The sequence below is a fragment of the Eschrichtius robustus genome, chromosome 2, assembly GCF_028021215.1.
Source record: "Eschrichtius robustus isolate mEscRob2 chromosome 2, mEscRob2.pri, whole genome shotgun sequence".
Lineage (NCBI taxonomy): Eukaryota > Metazoa > Chordata > Mammalia > Artiodactyla > Eschrichtiidae > Eschrichtius > Eschrichtius robustus.
In genome coordinates this window covers 119,908,942-119,929,321 of record NC_090825.1, presented here as the reverse complement: position 1 = coordinate 119,929,321, position 20,380 = coordinate 119,908,942, and the positions used below count along the sequence as shown (strand labels likewise).

Here is a 20,380-nt window from a genome sequence, read left to right as displayed (position 1 = left end):
AGGATGACATAACACTGGGAAAAGGAAAAAGCCACCTGGAGAAGACTCCACTACCACTCTCAGATTAAAGTGGACAAGATTTACGGAGGTGCCTGGGCACACAACTGGTCTACCCACACAGAATGAAAAACTCCTTCTGGAAAATAAAACACACATCAGTGAGCATCAACTAACATGCCAGATACTTCCATGACAATCTGAGGCCAGAGTGTTGGCATAGATTCACTTCTAAGAGATAAGAATGGGCTCCAACTTCTGCACAGGGCAGGGGCACTGCAGCGAGGTGAAGGGAAAACATGTGCTGATGGGAAGCACACAAGGGAACTACTCTGGGAGTTTTGGGCGCATCAAGCATGTCAACTAGGGGCTGAAGAGAGGGCTGACCCATGGATCACAGAAAAAATATTAAACTGCAAGTATGCCAATGAGGAGGAAAAACACAACTGAACTCAAAAGAGAGTAGGCACACAGACATAATAGGAAATGAGGTTCTGACAGTATCATATGAAGTCTGAAGGCAGAAGAGAGGTACATGGAGATATTGTGTAGGTGTACGTGTTTGTGTGTGCGTGTGTGTTCTCACAGGTGCGATCCCCGTAACAAGATATCTACTCTGTGGCAAGAATCTGAAGAAAGGTAAGGTCATGTGAAACCTGGAGAGGTGTCACAACGAACCCAGAGTGCACAATGTGAAATCGACAGATGAATGGCGAGTGTTCACAGTGATATAAACAGCTAACGGACAACATCTGAGCCCAGTTCCAGTTGAGCAGACAAAGGAATCTTGAGTTTGTGTGTTTATGTTAAGAAGAAGGATCTGAGCCAGTCAGAAATTTAGAGCAAGCTCTGTGGACTCCAAACTGTGGTACGTATTCCACAGGTGGACACACAACACTTCTAAGGTCAAATGTGGATGAACATTTTTTGGCTGAACAGTTTCATATTTATTTTAATGTATATTAGAGAGTAATACAGTAAGACAATAAAATTTACGGAGTAGGACGAGGCCGCGTAAAGAAGTGAGCTGCTTTCAAATTGATTTATATAAATATATTAAACAAACAACAGTGCGAAAGTTATGTGATTGTGGCCCAAAGAGTGAATGAAGGCCTATGTAAATGATTCAAGTTTGGGAAGTACTGAGCTAGGTATGGCAAGAGGCCTTAATGTGAAAAACATCACTGTATGGAAATACAGCATTTTTTTCCCCCACAAATTACCTGCAGAGTCTTCCCCAGCATTTTAACTCCAAAGAGTAAACTCAGCGAAGTGCTTTGATAGTCTTCTATCTTTGTCCATAGACCAGACAAAGGGGAGGGTTCGCGTGTGAAAACAGTACACTGTGACCTGCTCATCTAATGGTGGTGAGTTGGCTGCACCGCAACCTACGAGGGGCGAGAGCTGGCAGAACCTTCCAGCTCCTGGCCAGTCTTCCTCACAACACCAACTCACCCGCTCCTCCTATGGTGCCTTTCCAGGCCAGCCTGGACATTACTCTAATTTCCCAGGAAAATAAGCATTTCTAAAATCAACTCTAAAAAGTATATGTATACACGCACCCCTATGTGCTTTGCAATGAAAATGTTTCTCCAGAGAAAGGGAGGAAAGTTGAGCACCCCACAAATATCTGCGCATATGGAGATTCCAGCCCCGTTTCCAGGGAGCGTCTCCTCGTGTTCAGAGGGAAGATGTAGTGCTTCACTGTCTTCCCGTCTCCCATCCTCCTGTCCCCTGTGTGCAGACAGGGACGGCTTGATCTGCAGCTTAGGCACGTCTGCTTTCACACATCCTTAACTTTCACCTGCTGCCTCGTGTGATAAAATTAATCTTGGGCAAGGATCTAATTGATTTTCTCCTAATCGCCATCTTCTTTCTTACATGCTCCCAGAATATGCTTTAAGACCTGATCCAGAGCTGCCTCTGTTTCCATCTAACCATAAACTCGGCACTATTTCAAGCTTAGAGGAATTTACCAATATCGTCTGATCTGTCCTGATCTGCACTGTACATTGCTTAGTACAAAACCTTAGGTGACCGTGGCTGTCGTGGAAACATGAGAAGCATCTCACCCCACAGCTCGATGTTGTGTTTGTGGCAGATGTGGGTGAGGCCAGGCCTGTTCCAAGTGTTCTCTGTTACAGACCACAGCAAGAACGACCCCAGCCAGATACTTAAGGGGAACACAGGCTACTGTTCGAAGGGAAGGCAATCCCAGTACGGGTCAAAGCCCTAAAACCGTGCCTATCTGCTGACCCAGAAATTCTTCCAGGAATTGATCATAAGGAAATAATCATGAATATGAACAGATTTAGCTATGAGGATGATTATAGTGGCTTTACTCATAAAAGCAACATATCTGAAACAACCTCAGTGGTTGCACCGACGTGCAGCCATATTATGGGATATGACGACCTCTTTAAAAGCAGTGATGCTCCGAGGGTGGGGAAGATTTGTGTTCAGCAGTAATGATAAGGAAGGCCATTGCTTCTGAATGACAAAGGGATAAAAAACATTTTCTGTAACAAAGAGGAGATGCCAATCCAGATATGGAGTCTCTTTCCTCTTCAAAGCAAAGTGGGTCATTTTTCTGATTTGCGCCTTTACTGTAACTCATAGAGAACATTATATATATATAATATATACAGTAAATACCATATTTATATAAATATATAAAAATAAACATATATAATACATATAAATACATAAAAAATATAAAAAGTATATAATAATAATACCACCGCCACACCTCCCAGCATTTACTGAGAACCATTTGAAGTGCTTTATTCCTCACAACAAGCCTATAAGGAAACTGTTATCCCTGTTTTCCAGAAGAGGAGACTGAGGCCACGCAATGGCAGATAACTGGCCCACGTCACACAGCCAGAGAGCGGCCGAGGAGGGCTCTCACCCAGGCGCCTGGTGCCCATGAGTGCTTTCAACCACCACGTTCTCCTGGCTCCCTGAATGCACACATCTGAGAGCAGTTATCCTGCCGACTCACCATTACCTATTCACTTGTCTACTTCCTTTACTCAAATGTGAGCTCCTTACAGACGAGGTCACGTTTTTATACTCCTTGGTGTCTGCGTGTGATTAAACAGGAACTAATAATAGTAGCAGCAGCTCTCAGTCGATGGCCCTTGCCACGTCTAGGCCTGTGCCAGCTGCCTAGCTGCATAAGTTCATTGAATCCGCACCACTTCCCTCTGAGGTAGGCCCTATTATCACTACTTTACAGACAAGTAAACTGAGGCTGAGAGAAGGTAGGAGGCGAGGCTGAGAGAAGATAGGAGGCTTGCCTGAATGCTGTCGCCGGCACAGGGACCCAGGGCTGCCTGCCTTCGGGCACAGCTGGGACCCTCGACTCCCACCCTCCACCACTGGACTCCCTCATTACAAAGGCTGAAACCAGACTGGAGATTTGAGGGCCCAGTAACCCAACTGCTGCAAAGAACGCAGAAATCCAGAGGTGAAAACAAGATTCGATACAGTTGTGGTGAGAACACTCTGCTACTTGGAACAAGGAGGGCAATGCTCTCCTATTAATTTGTGAATTAATTCCACACATTTACTAAGCATCCACTGTGTGTCAGGCCCAGGAGAGGTGGAGGGGAAGGACGAGCAAGCCAAACAAGGTCCCTGTGCAGAGAGAGCCCCATTCCAGTGGGGCGTGTGACTCGCACGAATAAGCACTGAGTTACAACCCGAGAAAAGGAAGGGAAACTGGTTCTAGGGGAGCCGCTAACAAAAGAGGGGCCGAAGAAGCGACGCCTGAGCTTAGATCTGATTGTACCGTTGGAGGAAAAGGGGCTCGGCTGTCTGCCCACAGGGGAGTGGGAAAGAGGATCCTGGGCGGCGCAGCCCTCCCTTTCAACCTCAGCACCCCTGCTTCCTGTCCTGTTGAGGTTACTCAGCCACGGAACCCGGGAGGGTACAATGGCCGATACAGTGTCCTGAAGGACACAAAAGGCAGCAACGCACACAGAGAGGCTGGAGGTGAGCACCCCGGGCAGCTGGGAGGAGGCCTGGATGTCCTCCGGGGACCACGCTGGCCCTGAGTAGTGGGACTCACGTTTCTCTGTTGACTGCATGGTGTGGAAGAGCGTCAGGGGCCTCTCGCTGCAGGACGGGGGCTTGGAGTCACTGCTCTTCTTCCGAGACAGGTGCAGCTGGGCATTGGTGAGGGGCGCGTCAGGCACGGTGTTAAATATCTGCAAAATAGTTTCATAAAAGGGTTACACGCTACTGTGAACTGGGGAGACAGCACAGGTCCAGACAAGTACGACCGAAAAGCTTGATGGAGTCTAAGAATCAGCAAGAAAAAGACTGAAAAAGACCACCAGGATTTGCTCAGGACTCTATTTTAAACATCTCTAGGAACTGGCACAAAACATCCTCCTTTGGAAGTGCGTCCCAAGGTTCGGGAACCATTCACTTCCACTTCTCACCCCTTCTGCTAGCATTTCCAGAGATCTGCTTTTTGTTGTTCTCTCCGGAGCCAATGGAAAGCTTCTGTGCTAAATATAAGCCATTGTCTGCGAAGAGGGCTTAAAGTTTTTTGACCACCTTTGTCCAGAACGGATGAACTAAAACTACTTTACTTTTCCTCATTGGTTCTGTTTCCCAGTTCTTAACAACTGCTTCACAACTTTCTGAGGCTGTGAAACATGTGTTTAAATAACAGCCCCCAAAAGAAGCCCAGAACAGGGCAGCATCTTCTAGTCTTCAATCATCCCCAGATGGAGCGTCTAGCTCAGCAGCTTTGTGTTATCTTTGATGCTGAGCATTCTTTTTCTTATTTAAAAAAGGGAAAAAATGTTGTTTCCCCCAAATCTTGATGACAGAAGTAACATACATACTACAAACAGTTTGGAAAATGTAGAAAAGCATCAAGAAGAAAATAGAAAAATTCTCCCAATTCCACTATTTAGAGGTAACCACTGTTAGCATTTGAGTTTTATTTTCATATGAGGTTTTTTCTTTTAAGCTTTCATTGCAAAAAAAAAAAAAAAAAAAAAAAGTCCACGGTAAAACTTGAGAAGAAAATAATAGATAAAAATCATGACAATGCTCGTCTTTTTTCCTACAGATCCAAGTACGACAGAATTATTATAATAGCTACCACTTACATGGTGCTTACCATGATTACAGTCACTGCCATGCAAGGTCGGCTCCCTAGGGACCAGTCACTGCGTGTATTTTCCATGTAGCTCACTCAGTTCTGAGTGACCTTGAGCTTCAAGTACTGTCCTCACCATTTATAATGAAGGACTGAGGCAGAGAGGTTAAGCTGCCACAATTATAGATACACTTACAGATGATAACATAGAAACATATGTCCCTAGATTTTCTCAATTCCTTTTAAAATGCATATAATAACAACAACACTAATTCATTCAACCTAGAAAGATCTTTTCAGCATCTCCTTTATACCAGGCACTCTGGGTACAACAGTGCTTGAGGCCAACATGTCTCCCGTGGTTAGAGAATTTGCATCTAGTAGCTATGATTTACTGAGTATCTACCACGTCAAGTGCTTTGTATGAGTTATCTCATTTAATGTTAAAACACACTTCTCCATAATTGGAATTCTATTCTTTATACAGTTTTGTATCCTATACGCTTTCTCTAACATTATATTGTAACATTTCCCCCTTCATGAAGAAAATCTTCACACCTGATTCTTCCTGGTTGCGTAACACACCCACTGTATTAAGATATCAATATTTATTGATCCACTTATTATCATCTCTTACTCTCTGGAGCTGGTCTCCTTCTGGATTTTCTCTTTCCCAACAATCACGAGTAATGAGAGCACAGTGGTGGCACCTCCACTCCCCTCACCTATGGGTGGCCCTAGACACATCAGAGTCTTTCTCATGGCTTTCTCTCCTTTGTGCGTGCATTTGAAAGCAGAACTCAGAAGCTGAGATATAGGAAGCAAAGTCATAAGAATGATAAGAATTTCAGCCAAAACAGCTGCTCTCTATGAGTTGGCAGGTCCTTGGGCTCCAATGATGCCAGCCAGCTGGTTCAGTCAGTCTTGCAACCAAACACAGCTGTCTGAAAACAGCATTATCATATTTTCCCTAGGGGACTGAATTTTCAACAAAATAAATTGAATCACTACATAGCTGAGTTCAATTGGGGCGAGGAGGTAAGGAGAGAAGGGGGCCTAAAACAAAAACAACAAAAACCTCCTGGCTTCCAGAGGAGTTGGAACCCCTAAAAATAAGTACCAGTGTTACACATGTCACCAGGCTCCTTCTGAGCATCTTCAAGGGAAGAAAAGAGAAATTATGGTTGTTGTTGAGCTCAAGGACCACTAAGCTTCTCAGAAGCTCCCTCCCCCTTTGTTCTGTCCTCCAACAACGCTGAGCCAGGGCTGCTCCTAAGTGACACCCCGTGCACCATTACCACTGGCACTTGCTCTTATACAGGAGTGTTTGCCCCTGCCAGCCACTGTGCAAGGTACTTTACATGACTTATCTCTAAGTCAAAGGTACTAAGCAGGATGACCATTCCACAAGGAGAGATTTCCTAATGCCACATGGCTTAGCAGGAGAGGGGATGGGATGGGACCCTAGGGTTGCAGTTTCTAACATCTCCACTCCCCACCTCTGCAGCAGTCCTCAGCATTCAGCTCATCTTCTCCAGCTAATCTACACTACAGAAGCCGGTGCCCAAACCCACAAGTACAGATTTCAACAAATAATGATATCCTTTAGCACCCTTCTGCCTCTGGCCTTAAATACAACATTTTTGGCAATCTGAGCTAAAAAACATCTGAAAATGAATTCAGACACACTGATAGGCCCCCACCTCTTTATGTCTGGGCTCCAAATTTTGTCTCTCTTTTCCTTTTTTTTTTCTTTTTCATTTCTTTTCTCTTATTTTTTTATTACTTTTTATTGGAGTATAGTTTCTTTACAATGTTGTGTTAGGTTGTCTCTTTTCCTAAAGAGCTACTGAGAATGAGATCCTCACTCAACTGCAATGTGAACAAAGATAATGCATATGCATTTTCATTTCAACTGTCACCAGAAATGTGAGCATTTCTTCTTTCCTAAAAACTGTCGTAGATGCTGGAGAAACAAAGAAGAGTGAGTCGTGAGGCAGGACCATGGATTTAGACAGATGCGTGGAAAATTGCTTCCAAAACAGTGTTTATACACAGGCAAACGGGAGGAGACACGGGAACACATGAGAATTACATTCTGCTCATTGGCTGTTTTCTCTAAAAGGAAAGCTACTGGAGCATACTAGAATCAGTTCTAGGAGATGGAGATTTTCACCATGGGCCAGAGCTACAATCCTGAAGGCCAGCTCTCTGGGTCTCAGTGTGAGCCAGGCCCCGGCTTCTGAAGAACTCCGACAGGGCTCTTCTTGAGATCAAATGCACTAATGTGCAAGTGGGGCCTGCTACGAAATGTGGAGTGCCAGACACGGGACTATCACCAGTATTATTACACATGGTTTTCCCAGGCACAAGGGCACCTCTGCAAATCAGACCAAGTCAGAGCAGAAGACACAGACTTTCACTAAGGAGTCTGGGCAATCATTCCCCAAATTACTTTTGTTCCTTTAACTCTGAAACTTGAATACATGCAAGTTGTTAAAAGGCTGCTCACTGTCCGGCCACCTTCTCAGCCAGGCCAAAAGATGCCTCTGTGAAAAAAGCTTGAGTTGAATTCTGATGAGAATCCGAATGATTCACAGTTTTGCTGGTTGTTCCAATCCTGTTTTGTTTGGAAGGGATGACTTCAAGAGAATCCCATGAAGTTCCCTTCATTCTGTTGAGAAGAATCACTGTACAAATGTCTCTGCTGAACGACGGAAGCATGAGCTCATGTAATCTCTGAGCAATGGATTTATGGAGCTCTACCATGTGGCTGGAATAATCTACTCATTTCACAGAGACTTTCCAACTTAACACAAAACGGGGGGATTTATTCTGTGCCCCAAGTGCCCCATTAATTCTGTTCAAACTTACAAATGAATTCTGACTTAGTCAGGAATGCCTTAGAAATAAAAGTTACAAGGAAGGCTGTAAGCCTTCTGGAAGCTACCGAGGAGTAAGATTGTAAAATAAAAATATGATTCTGGATAACGCTCCCAAGTATCCCCAGTGTCAAGCTTCCTATAAGTGGAATTAGCAGACCTGTAAATACCAAGCTGCAGTTTCTCCTTAAGCTGTGTGGCAGAGTGGTCAGGGGTGGCTTGGCCTCTGCCGTCACACAGAACTGGGCTGAGGCCTGATCCAACTGCTCATGGGGCAGGACCTACAGCTACACTGACTTCACCGTCAGAGACACTGGCATCGTTGCCGTGTCATGGATGTCACCTATATGTGGACTCTAAAAAAAAGGTACAAATGAACTTATTTACAAAACAGAAATAGAGTCACAGATGTAGAAAACAAGCCTATGGTTACCAAGGGGGAAAGGGAGGGAGGGATAAATTGGGAGATTGGGATTGACATAGATGCACTACTATATATAAAATAGATAACTAATAAGAACCTACCTTATAGCACAGGGAACTCTGCTCAATACTCTGTAATGACCTATATGGGAAGAGAATCTAATATATGTATAACTGATTCACTTTGCTGTACAGCAGAAACTAGCACAACATTGTAAATCAACTATACTCCAATAAAAATTAATTAAAAAATAAACCTAAACACCATCCAAAAATATATATATATATATATAGGAAAGGAATTTACAGTCATTATATGGGTAGAAAGCAAATAGGTGTTGGAGCTATACAGACTTGGGTTCAACTTGGGTAAGAGCCTTAACCCCTCTGAGACTGTTTCCCTGTGTAAATGGGGATCTAACACCTGTCTTGCAGGGATACTGAAAAGCTAATGCGTATTAAATGCTGAGCACAGAACCTGACAGAGTGGGCAGGAGGTAGTGGTGGTATAAGTGACAATAAAAATATCCAAAGTTTATTGAGTGTTTATCATGCTGTTATTTACATGGATTATCTCAGGATTTTACTCTACTATATTATTCTTGTCATCTTGTAGGTGAGGAAACTGAGACTCACTGAGACTAACTGATTTGTTCAAGGTCACATAAATGAGTACAGCTGGACTGGGACTTAAGACAGCTTAGCTGGACTGTCTGGGTCTTAACCACCTGTGGCCTTTATACGTGTTAGTAATTTGAGAGACAGAGGACAAAATGCAAAGATCATAAGTTCTGGAGTCTGATGGATCTGATTTTAGTCACTCACTAGCTCTGTGACTTTGAACAAGTTATATAACTCTGACCTTTAGCTGTCACATCTGTAAAAACTCCTGGGACTGAGGCGAGGACGGAAGCACCTAACACTGTTTGACACTCAGTGTTCAAAAGACATGATTGCATTCAACAAAAAAGTATAAGAAGGGAAATAACTGGAGACTCAACAATGAATTATCTGCAGTCAGGACATGAGGATTTAATTTATAAGTGCAAATTTAATTACTGCTCTTTGTATAACATCGATCTCAACTGCTTACAACGTTAGAATTTGCTGTTCTTTTCCCCTTGCATTGTCTACAAAATACAAATTTCACTGGCCCCCCTTGGGCCCATCTTGACATTGGAGACCATTGACACTTGTGGAATTTATTCTTAGCCATGTCACATACACATTTTTATACCTTTCCCAATCCCATCTGTAACATGCTCCTGCAATTTACAAGGATTAGAAGCCTTCCCGTAACGTGTGTGGTGTACTCTTTATTACGTGCTGTGATTTTTATGGGAGGAAAATTAGGTCATGATGAAGAGTTCCTGGTCTGTAACTGCAAAGTAGCTCTGAGATAATAAATCAATGACAGAGGCCTGGGATTACAAGGCAAAAGAGAAAGGCTTCTATAAGAGAAGAGACTAAGCATTTTCCTAAAACATAAATGTATCAGGGTTTCAAGTAACAGAAAATAATAACAAGTTATGGGCTTGGTTAATCTGAGGAGTATCTGCTTTGGAGGTGGAGGACTAAGCCTATGGAGCATGGCTCACACACTGCCCACTCTTTCTATCCACAGGCTGTAGAACAGGACTGCTCAGGGCACGAGAAGCCATAAACCCAGCACCTTTCTGCTGGAAAGCCAGGCAAGTCTTAGCAGGGCTAATTTAATATACCAGTTAAGAAGCCAAATTCAGAGGCTACAGCCACAAAGAGGTTTTTTTTTAAGGAGAGTTGGAAGTCCGATGTCTTGTTGATATCAGCATTTTGGCCCAGGGAACAACAATTTAGAAAGCGGTTTGAGTAGTTTTATTAAAAGTCCCTCAAAAGGAAACAATTCCATTTAGTAACTGGCAGTATATATAGTCAACCTGGGTAATCCATGGGATGCTGTGATTTTCCTAATCTCCAGAAAGATTCTATTTCCTGTTATCTTTGCTGACAGAGAGGAATAGATTAAAACATAACAAAACCCCACCCTTATTTGAGAACCATTAAAGGAGCTCAACAATGATTGGTTTATCTGGGGCTTTATTGGCTGGGGACTGCAGAATATAGATGTTCAGATCCACAACCTTGGACACTAATGAAGAACTGTTTGCACGGCACTTGACACTGCAAATAGAAGAAAAGCCTGTGACAGAAGCATTCCAGCTGAGCATATAAGTAAATCTAGCTTATTTCTAAACCTAACATGGACAGGACCAAAAAGAATATACTCAGAAACCAATGTAAGGAAAGGTAACAACAACAACAATAAATCAACGAACAAATGAAAAAAGCCATGGTCATGGGGCACAAGATTAGCTTCCCAAGCAGGCCACAGTAACAGGAGTAAAGTGTGCAGGCATTCTTCTTCTTCTTCTTCTTCTTCTTCATCATCATCATCATCATCACCATCACCATCATCATCAATTTTGCATATCAACAGCCGCTTGAAATAACAAGGAAATGAAATACAACTGCCCAACACTTGTCAGTTGCCAGAAACTGTTCAAATCAATTGCATTCTATTAATTGATGCACATTTTGTGTACAAACCCCAACACTGATACAATGGATTCCAAAGCCACCAACATCTTGGTAAAAGCAGATCAAGGCAGTTTGGTGGGCCCAAATCAACTCAAATCAAGACAACCTTGAAAGACACTACCATTTTAACAGGAACGCAAGTTTGCTTAGGACTTGCTGCTTACATTAGCTGTTAAGCAAGGACATCCATGGTTGCTCGCTCTTCTCCTTGACATATAAGATTAAAAATTAACATGTATTAAAAAGGGGCACTGATCTTTGGGCGTTTCTAAGAATTAACAACTCAAAGATCACCACTCTTACCTCTTCCAAAGCCTACTGATAGACTGGAAAAAGAATCATGATAACTTATTTTGTAAAACATCAATAGCCATTAAAAGGAACAATACTGATAAAAGCACATGGTGCATGGGCACATGTACACACCCATGTCCTGCTTCATGTGCAGAAACCCTTTTGAATGCCACAGTCAAAAGAAACATCGTGGACTGTTCAAAACAATCCTACTATTACATGTTGGAACTTAACAGGAAGATGTTAAGACATACACATAATCTGAGACTTCATGTTTAACCAAATCTATGAAAAGGTGGCAGTTTGATTCTTGACAGGATTGTTTTTCCTAGACATTTAAATTTTTCAAAGTCATTGGCAAGCTAACCTTTAAAAAGAGAAATAAAAGGAAAACCTTGTAAGAAATTGCAGAATTTCTGGGCTTTTCAGTATCTTGAACAATGACAGCGTTCAGTATTTTGAAATCTTAACTAGATGCATATAAATATTGATAACTTCCACTATAACCCCAAGTATTGGGCTTATTGATGTTTTAAGGCTCAGGGTGACAAGGTGTGAGCTGGGTAAAGATTCTGTGCATATAGAAATGGTAACTTAAAATAATTATCACCTTAAAACAAACAGAGAAAGAGCCAAAGTCTTTGCCCTCTGAACTTTTAACTCTGAAATCTGACTACAGATAAAAAGAGCCACTCTCAAGTCTGTTCTTTAGCTTTCAGATAATCCAAGTCGAGTCCAGGGTATGGAGCTGTTGATGGGAAATGATGCCATGAGCTACTATTTCCCTTTAGGAAGTCTGGCAAAGAGACCCAAATAAAAGCCGTTAGGATCCTACTCTACCCTATAATAAGTAAAGGCTGTAGGTCAAAGGTTACAGTCTCTAAGCAAGACTTTTAAAATATATAGCCACAAGTTTACTACAGTGTGGTAAACTCTATGGTTTTGTTTTTATTTAATGAGTGATTCTGATATCAGCAACCAGAGTACAATCTGGTTCACCTTCCAGGGATGTCTTTCTCAAGTGCTGATACAATCATTTTACCTCTCTACTTGGAATCCCCTGAGAGCTCCCATTTTTCAGAAGTAAATGCCAACCTTTTCCCATAGCTTTCAAGACCCTTGAAAAATAGGCTCAATCCAATCTTTGGCATCATCTCTGACCACTTGCTAACATAACCCAAAGTTCTTTCACAACCATTTCGTTTTAATACACACGAGTTGATTGATGTTGATTAACTGATTAATGTTCCTCTGGAAGGCTGTCCCCCCATCTCCACTCTTGCTCTGCCTAGAAATTGCCTATTTATCTGTCAGAGCCAGGTACAAGCAGAATTAAATTACTTCTCCTCAGTGGTACCACATACTTCATTCATCTTACTGGATGTCACTTAGCACACTATATTATGGTTAGTTATATCCTGAGAAAACAGGAGGGCCTTGGAAAAAAAGGTCCTGTCTCATTTATCTTAGGTCAAGAGTAGGTGCTCAATAAATGCAGTCACTAGAGATTAACAAGAATAGATTTAATAGCTTGGGTTATGAAAGGAGTCCTAAGTTCAACCCTAGTTCCTCTCCTAACAAGCTGTTTTTTCAACTCTCTGGACTCTAGGTTCAAAATTTGTAAAATAGAGCTAAAAATACTGACCTTATAGTGTTGCTGTGAAAAATAAATGAAATGATGAATATAAGGCTGCTTAGCACAATGCCTTGCAGACAATAAGCTGTAAGTAAAAGTTAGCTATTACTATCATTATTATTATTACTGCTAGACTATGTACATTAAAAAGACCCATTACCTTCAACTGAGTAAATAAATCAGTATGTATTACCAACATGGAAAAAGAACAATTATCAGGAGCCCCCATGCAAATCCATATCTTCTGGCTTTTTCCTCTCTGCCTTCACTTACTTTGGGATATATATTTTGTACAAATTGATCCAAACATTGCTCCCCTCCCCAAGGCTGTGCAGGAGGTGAAGGACCAAGTTTCTGAAGCATCACAACAGGGTAAGTATGTGGTTAGCGTATTTCATTTGACCAAACTGAATGTCGTTAAGAAACACATCACTAAGGCTCCCACGAACGAGAAACAGGTGGGTTCTCTGTGACAAGAGATGATCAGCAGGGGATGTTTCTAGACAAACAGGTGCTGTCTTTTTTCTTCTTTTTCTAAACAAAGCTTCTGTCTCCTTTTTTTTTGAATTTTTGAATTTTATTTTATTTATTTTCTTATACAGCAGGTTCTCATTAGTCATCAATTTTATACACATCACTGTATACATGTCAATCCCAATCGCCCAATTCATCACACCACCCCCCCATCCCCCCCGCCGCTTTCCCGCCTTGGTGTCCATACGTTTGTTCTCTACATCTGTGTCTCAATTTCTGCCCTGCAAACTGGTGCAGCTGTACCATTTTTCTAGGTTCCACATATATGCGTTAATATACGATATTTGTTTTTCTCTTTCTTACATCACTCTGTATGACAGTTTCTAGATCCATCCACATATCAACAACTGACCCAATTTCGTTCCTTTTTATGGCTGAGTAATATTCCACTGTATATATGTACCACATCTTCTTTATCCATTCATCTGTCAGTGGGCATTTAGGTGGCTTCCATGACCTGGCTATTGTAAATAGTACTGCAATGAACATTGGGGTGCATGTGTCTTTTTGAATTATGGTTTTCTCTGGGTATATGCCCAGTAGTGGGATTGCTGGATCATATGGTAATTCCATTTTTAGTTTTTCAAGGAACCTCCATACTGTTCTCCATAGTGGCTGTATCAATTTATATTCCCACCAACAGTGCAAGAGGGTTCCCTTTTCTCCACACCCTCTCCAGCATTTCTTGTTTCTAGATTTTCTGATGATGGCCATTCTAAGTGGTGTGAGGTGATACCTCATTGTAGTTTTGATTTGTATTTCTCTAATAATTACTGATGTTGAGCAGCTTTCCATGTGCTTCTTGGCCATCTGTATGTCTTCTTCGTAGAAACGTCTATTTAAGTCTCCTGCCCATTTTTTGATTGGGTTGTTTGCTTTTTTAATATTGAGCTGCATGAGCTGTGTATGTATTTTGGAGATTAATCCTTTGTCCATTGATTCATTTGCAAATATTTTCTCCCATTCTGAGGGTTGTCTTTTCATCCTGTTTGTAGTTTCCTTTGCTTTGCAAAAGGTTTTAAGATTCATTAGGTCCCCTTTGTTTATTTTTGTTTTTATTTCCATTACTCTAGAAGGTGAATCAAAAAATATCTTGCTGTGATTTATGTCAAAGAGTGTTCTTCCTATGTTTTCCTCTAAGAGTTTTATAGTGTCTAGTCTTACATTTAGGTCTCTAATCCATTTTGAGTTTATTTTTGTGTATGGTGTTAGGGAGTGTTCTAATTTCATTCTTTTACATGCAGCTGTCCAGTTTTCCCAGCACCACTTACTGAAGAGACTCTCTTTTCTCCATTGTATATCCTTGCCTCCTTTGTCATAGATTAGCTGACCATAGGTGCGTGGGTTTATCTCTGGGCTTTCTATCTTGTTCCATTGATCTATATGTCTGTTTTTGTGCCAGTACCATATTGTCTTGATTACTGTAGCTTTGTAGTATAGTCTGAAGTCAGGGAGTCTGATTCCTCCAGCTCCGCTTTTTTCCCTCAAGATTGCTTTGGCTATTCGGGGTCTTTTGTGTCTCCATACACATTTTAAGATTTTTTGTTCTAGTTCTGTAAAAGATGCCATTGGTAATTTGATAGGGATTGCATTGAATCTGTAGATTGCTATGGGTAGTATAGTCATTTTCATACTAGTGATTCTTCCAATCCAAGAACATGGTATGTCTCTCCATCTGCTGGTATCATCTTTAATTTCTTTCATCTGTGTCATAGTTTTCTGCATACAGGTCTTTTGTCTCACTAGGTAGGTTTATTCCTAGATATTTTATTCTTTTTGTTGCAATGGTAAATGGGAGTGTTTCCTTAATTTCTCTTTCAGATTTTTCATCATTAGTATATAGGAATGCAAGAGATTTCTGTGCATTTATTTTGTATCCTGCAACTTAACCAAATTCATCGATTAGCTCTAGTAGTTTTCTGGTGGCATCTTTAGGATTCTCTATGCATAGTACCATCTCATCTGCAAACAGTGACAGTTTTACTTCTTTCCAATTTGTATTCCTTTTATTTCTTTTTCTTCTCTGATTGCTGTGGCTAGGACTTCCAACACTATGTTGAATAACAGTGGTGAGAGTGGACATCCTTGTCTTGTTCCTCATCGAACAGGAAATGCTTTCAGTTTTTCAACATTGAGAATGATGTTTGCTGTGGGTTTGTCGTATATGGCCTTTATTATGTTGAGGTAGGTTCCATCTATGCCCACTTTCTGGAGAGTTTTTATCATAAATGGGTGTTGAATTTTGTCAAAAGCTTTTTCTGCATCGATTGAGATGATCATATGGTTTTTCTCCTTCAATTTGTTAATATGGTGTATCACATTGATTGATTTGCATATATTGAAGAATCCTTGCATCCCTGGGATAAATCCCACTTGATCATGGTGTATGATCCTTTTAATGCATTGTTGGATTCTGTATGCTAGTATTTTGTTGAGGATTTTTGCATCTATATTCATCAGTGATATTGGTCTGTAATTTTCTTTTTTTGTGGTATCTTTGTCTGGTTTTGGTATCAGGGTGATGGTGGCCTCACAGAATGAGCTTGGGAGTGTTCCTCCCTCTGCTATATTTTGGAAGAATTTGAGAAGGATGGGTGTTAGCTCTTCTCTAAATGTTTGATAGAATTCACCTGTGAAGCCATCTGGTCCTGGACTTTTGTTTGTTGGAAGATTTTTAATCACAGTTTCAATTTCATTACTTGTGATTGGTCTGTTCATATTTTCTATTTCTTCCTGGTTCAGTCTCGGAAGGTTATACCTGTCTAAGAATTTATCCATTTCTTCCAGGTTGTCCATTTTATTGGAATAGAGTTGCTTGTAGTAGTCTCTTAGGATGGTTTGTATTTCTGCAGTGTCTGTTGTAACTTCTCCTTTTTCATTTCTAATTTTATTGATTTGAGTCCCCGCCCTCTTTTTCTTGATGAGTCTGGCTAATGGTTTATCAATTTTGTTTATCTTCTCCAAGAACAAGCTTTTAGTTTTATTGACCCTTGCTATTGTTTTCTTTGTTTCTATTTCATTTATTTCTGCTCTGATCTTTATGATTTCTTTCCTTCTGCTAACTTTGGGTTTTGTTCATTCTTCTTCCTCTAGTTCCTTTAGGTGTAAGCTTAGATTGTTTATTTGAGATTTTTCTTGTTTCTTGAGATAGGCTTGTATTGCTACAAACTTCTCTCTTGGAACTGCTTTTGCCGCATCCCATAGGTTTTGGATCATCGTGTTTTCATTGTCATTTGTCTCTAGGTATTTTTTGATTTCCTCTTTGATTTCTTCAGTGATCTCTTGGTTATTTAGTAACGTATTGTTTAGCCTCCATGTGTTTCTATTTTTACAGATTTTTTGCTGTAATTGATATCTACTCTTATAGTGTTGTGGTCGGAAAAGATACTTGATATGATTTCAATTTTCTTATATTTACTAAGGCTTGATTTGTGACCTAAGCTATGATCTATCCTGGAGAATGTTCCATGAGCACTTGAGAAGAAGGTGTATTCTGTTGTTTTTGGATGGAATGTCCTATAAATGTCAATTAAGTCCATCTTGTTTAATGTATCATTTAAAGTTTTTGTTTCCTTATTTATTTTCATTTTGGATGATCTGTCCACTGGTGTAAGTGAGATGTTAAAGTCCCTCACGATTATTGTGTTACTGTTGATTTCCTCTTTTATAGCTGTTAGCAGTTGCCTTATGTATTGAGGTGCTCCTATGTTGGGTGCATATATATTTATAACTGTTATATCTTCCTCTTGGATTGATCCCTTGATCATTATGTAGTATTCTTCCTTGTCTCTTGTAACATTTTTTAAAGTCTATTTTATCTGATATGAGTATCGCTACTCCAGCTTTCTTTTGATTTCCACTTGCATGGAATATCTTTTTCCATCCCCTCACTTTCAGTCTGTATGTGTCCCTAGGTCTCAAGTGGTTCTGTTGTAGACAGCATATATATGGGTCTTGTCTTTGTCTCCATTTAGCAAGCCTGTATCTTTTGGTTGGAGCATTTAATCCATTCACTTTCAAGGTAATTATCAATATGTATGTTCCTATGACCATTTTCTTAATTGTTTTGGGTTTGTTTTTGTAGGTCCTTATCTTCTCCTCTGTTTCCTACTTAGAGAAGTTCCTTTAGCATTTGTTGTAGAGCGGGTTTGGTGGTGCTGAATTCTCTTAGCTTTTGCTTGTCTGTGAAGCTTTTGATTTCTCCATCGAATCTGAATGAGATCCTTGCCGGGTAGAGTAATCTTGGTTGTAGGTTCTTCCCTTTCATCACTTTAAGTATATCATGCCACTCCCTTCTGGCTTGTAGAGTTTCTGCTGAGAAATCAGCTGTTAATCTTATGGGAGTTCCCTTGTATGTTATTTGTCATTTTTCCCTTGCTGCTTTCAATAATTCTTCTTTGTCTTTAATTTTTATCAATTTGATTATTATGTGTCTTGGCATGTTTCTCCTTGGGTTTATCCTGTATGGGGCTCTCTGCGCTTCCTGGACTTGGGTGGCTATTTCCTTTCCCATGTTAGGGAAGTTTTTGACTATAATCTCTTCAAATATTTTCTCTGGTCCTTTCTCTCTCTCTTCTCCTTCTGGGACCCCTAAAATGTGAATGTGGCTGTGTTTAATGTTGTCCCAGAGGTCTCTTAGGCCGTCTTCATTTCTTTTCATTCTTTTTTCTTTATTCTGTTCTGCAGCAGTGAATTCCACTATTCTGTCTTCCAGGTCACTTATCCGTTCTTCTGCCTCAGTTATTCTGCTATTGATTCCTTCTAGTGTAGTTTTCATTTCAGTTATTGTATTGGTCATCTCTGTTTGTTTGTTCTTTAATTCTTCTAGGTCTTTGTTAAACATTTCTTGCATCTTCTCGATCTTTGCCTCCATTCTTTTTCTGAGGTCCTGGATCATCTTCACTATCATTATTCTGAATTCTTTTTCTGGAAGGTTGCCTATCTCCACTTCATTTAGTTGTTTTTCTAGGGTTTTATCTTGTTCCTTCATCTGGTACATAGCCCTGTGCCTTTTCATCTTGTCTGCCTTTTTGTGAATGTGGTTTTTGTTCCACAGGCTGCAGGATTGTAGTTCTTCTTGCTTCTGCTGTCTGCCTTCTGGTGGATGTGGCTATCTAAGAGGCTTGTGCAAGTTTCCTGATGGGAGGGACTGGTGGTGGGTAGAGCTGGCTGTTGCTCTGGTAGGCAGAACTCAGTAAAACTTTAATCCGCTTGACTGCTGATGGGTGGGGCTGGGTTCCCTCCCTGTTGGTTGTTTGGCCTGAGGCGACCCAACACTGGAGCCTGCAGGCTCTTTGGCGGGGCTAATGGCGGACTCTGGGAGGGCTCACGCCAAGGAGTACTTCCCAGAACTTCTGCTGTCAGTGTCCCTGTCCTCACGGTGAGCCACAGCCACCCACTGCCTCTGCAGGGAGACCCTCCAACACTAGCATGTAGGTCTGGTTCAGTCTCCCCTGGGGTCACTGCTCCTTCCCCTGGGTTCCAGTGTGCACACTACTTTGTGTGTGCCCTCCAGGAATGGAGTCTCTGTTTCCCCCAGTCCTGTCAGAGTCCTGTAACCAAATCCCGCTAGCCTTCAAAGTCTGATTCTCCAGGAGTTCCTCCTCCCGTTGCCAGACCCCCAGGTTCGGAAGCCTGACATGGGGCTCAGAACCTTCACTCCAGTGGGTGGTCTTCTGTGATATAAGTGTTCTCCAGTTTGAGAGTCACCCACCCAGCAGTTATGGGATTTGATTTTATTGTGATTGCGCCCCTCCTACTGTCTCTTTGTGGCTTCTCCTTTGTCTTTGGATGTGGGGTTTCTTTTCTGGTGAGTTCCAGTGTCTTCCTGTCGGTGATTGTTCAGCAGTTAGTTGTGACTCTGGTGTTCTCGCAAGAGGGAGTGAGAGCATGTCCTTCTACTCTGCCATCTTGGTTCAGGCTCTTTTCGCTTCTAAACAGCTGCTGTCTTGAGGGTGTGTGGATGTGCCAGGGACAACATAAAGCAGTTCAGGAGTTATCTTCATTTTTAACCCTTTGTCTGAATGTCTAGTGTTAATCCTCAGTAAACAATGAGGGAGAGGGAGGAGGGGGAGGAGGAGAAAGGGGAGGGGTGGAGAGGAAAGGCCATATACTTTAGCCAGTTAAAGCACAGAAGACTTTTTCCTTCTCTTCAAAAAAGATGTTTTATGAGGAAAAAGAAACTGAATTTTCTCACCAGGAGAAAACTCACTGTCTTCTAAATGTCAATTTTAAACACAAAGATGTTTTCCCAGTTTTAGACACTGATGAGTTAGCTCTCCATACTGAGGCTTACAAAGGGTATGTGAGGACTGAACTTGTCACTACCACCAAATGTTGCATGCCCCCTGGTTATGTAAAAAATGGCAGTGCTGAGGAGGAACAGAAGACCATTGACAGAACCAAGAAGATTTAGAAAATATAAACAGACCAATCACAAGTAATGAAATTGAAACTGTAATTAAAAATCTTCCAACAAACAAAAGTCCAGGACCAAATGGCTTCATAGGAGAATTCTATCAGACATTTAGAGAAGAGCTGACATCCATCCTTCTCAAACTCTTCCAAAAAATTGCGGAGGGAGGAACACTCCCAAACTCGTTCTATAAGGCCACCATCACCCTGATACCAAAAGCAGACAAAGATATCACAAAAAAAGAAAATTATAGACCAATATCACTGATGAATATAGATGCAAAAATCCTCAACAAAATACCAGCAAACAGAATCCAACAACACATTAAAAGGATCACACACCATGGTCACGTGGGATTTATCCCAGGGATGCAAGGATTCTTCAATATAGGCAAATCAATCAATGTGATACACCATATTAACAAATTGAAGGAGAAAAACCATATGATCATCTCAATAGATGCAGAAAAAGCTTTTGACAAAATTCAACACCCATTTATG

General features: G+C 41.2%; 1 protein-coding gene across 3 annotated transcripts in view; it reads right to left on the bottom strand.

Moving 5' to 3' along the window:
- ARHGAP26 (Rho GTPase activating protein 26) overlaps positions 1-20,380 on the bottom strand; it is a 474,900-nt gene that overhangs the window by 84,355 nt on the left and 370,165 nt on the right. For all 3 annotated transcript variants that reach the window (XM_068536090.1, XM_068536092.1, XM_068536091.1), the window contains one exon: positions 4,073-4,211. In XM_068536090.1, the coding sequence (XP_068392191.1) occupies positions 4,073-4,211 (139 nt within the window). The remainder of the gene's footprint in view (positions 1-4,072; positions 4,212-20,380) is intronic.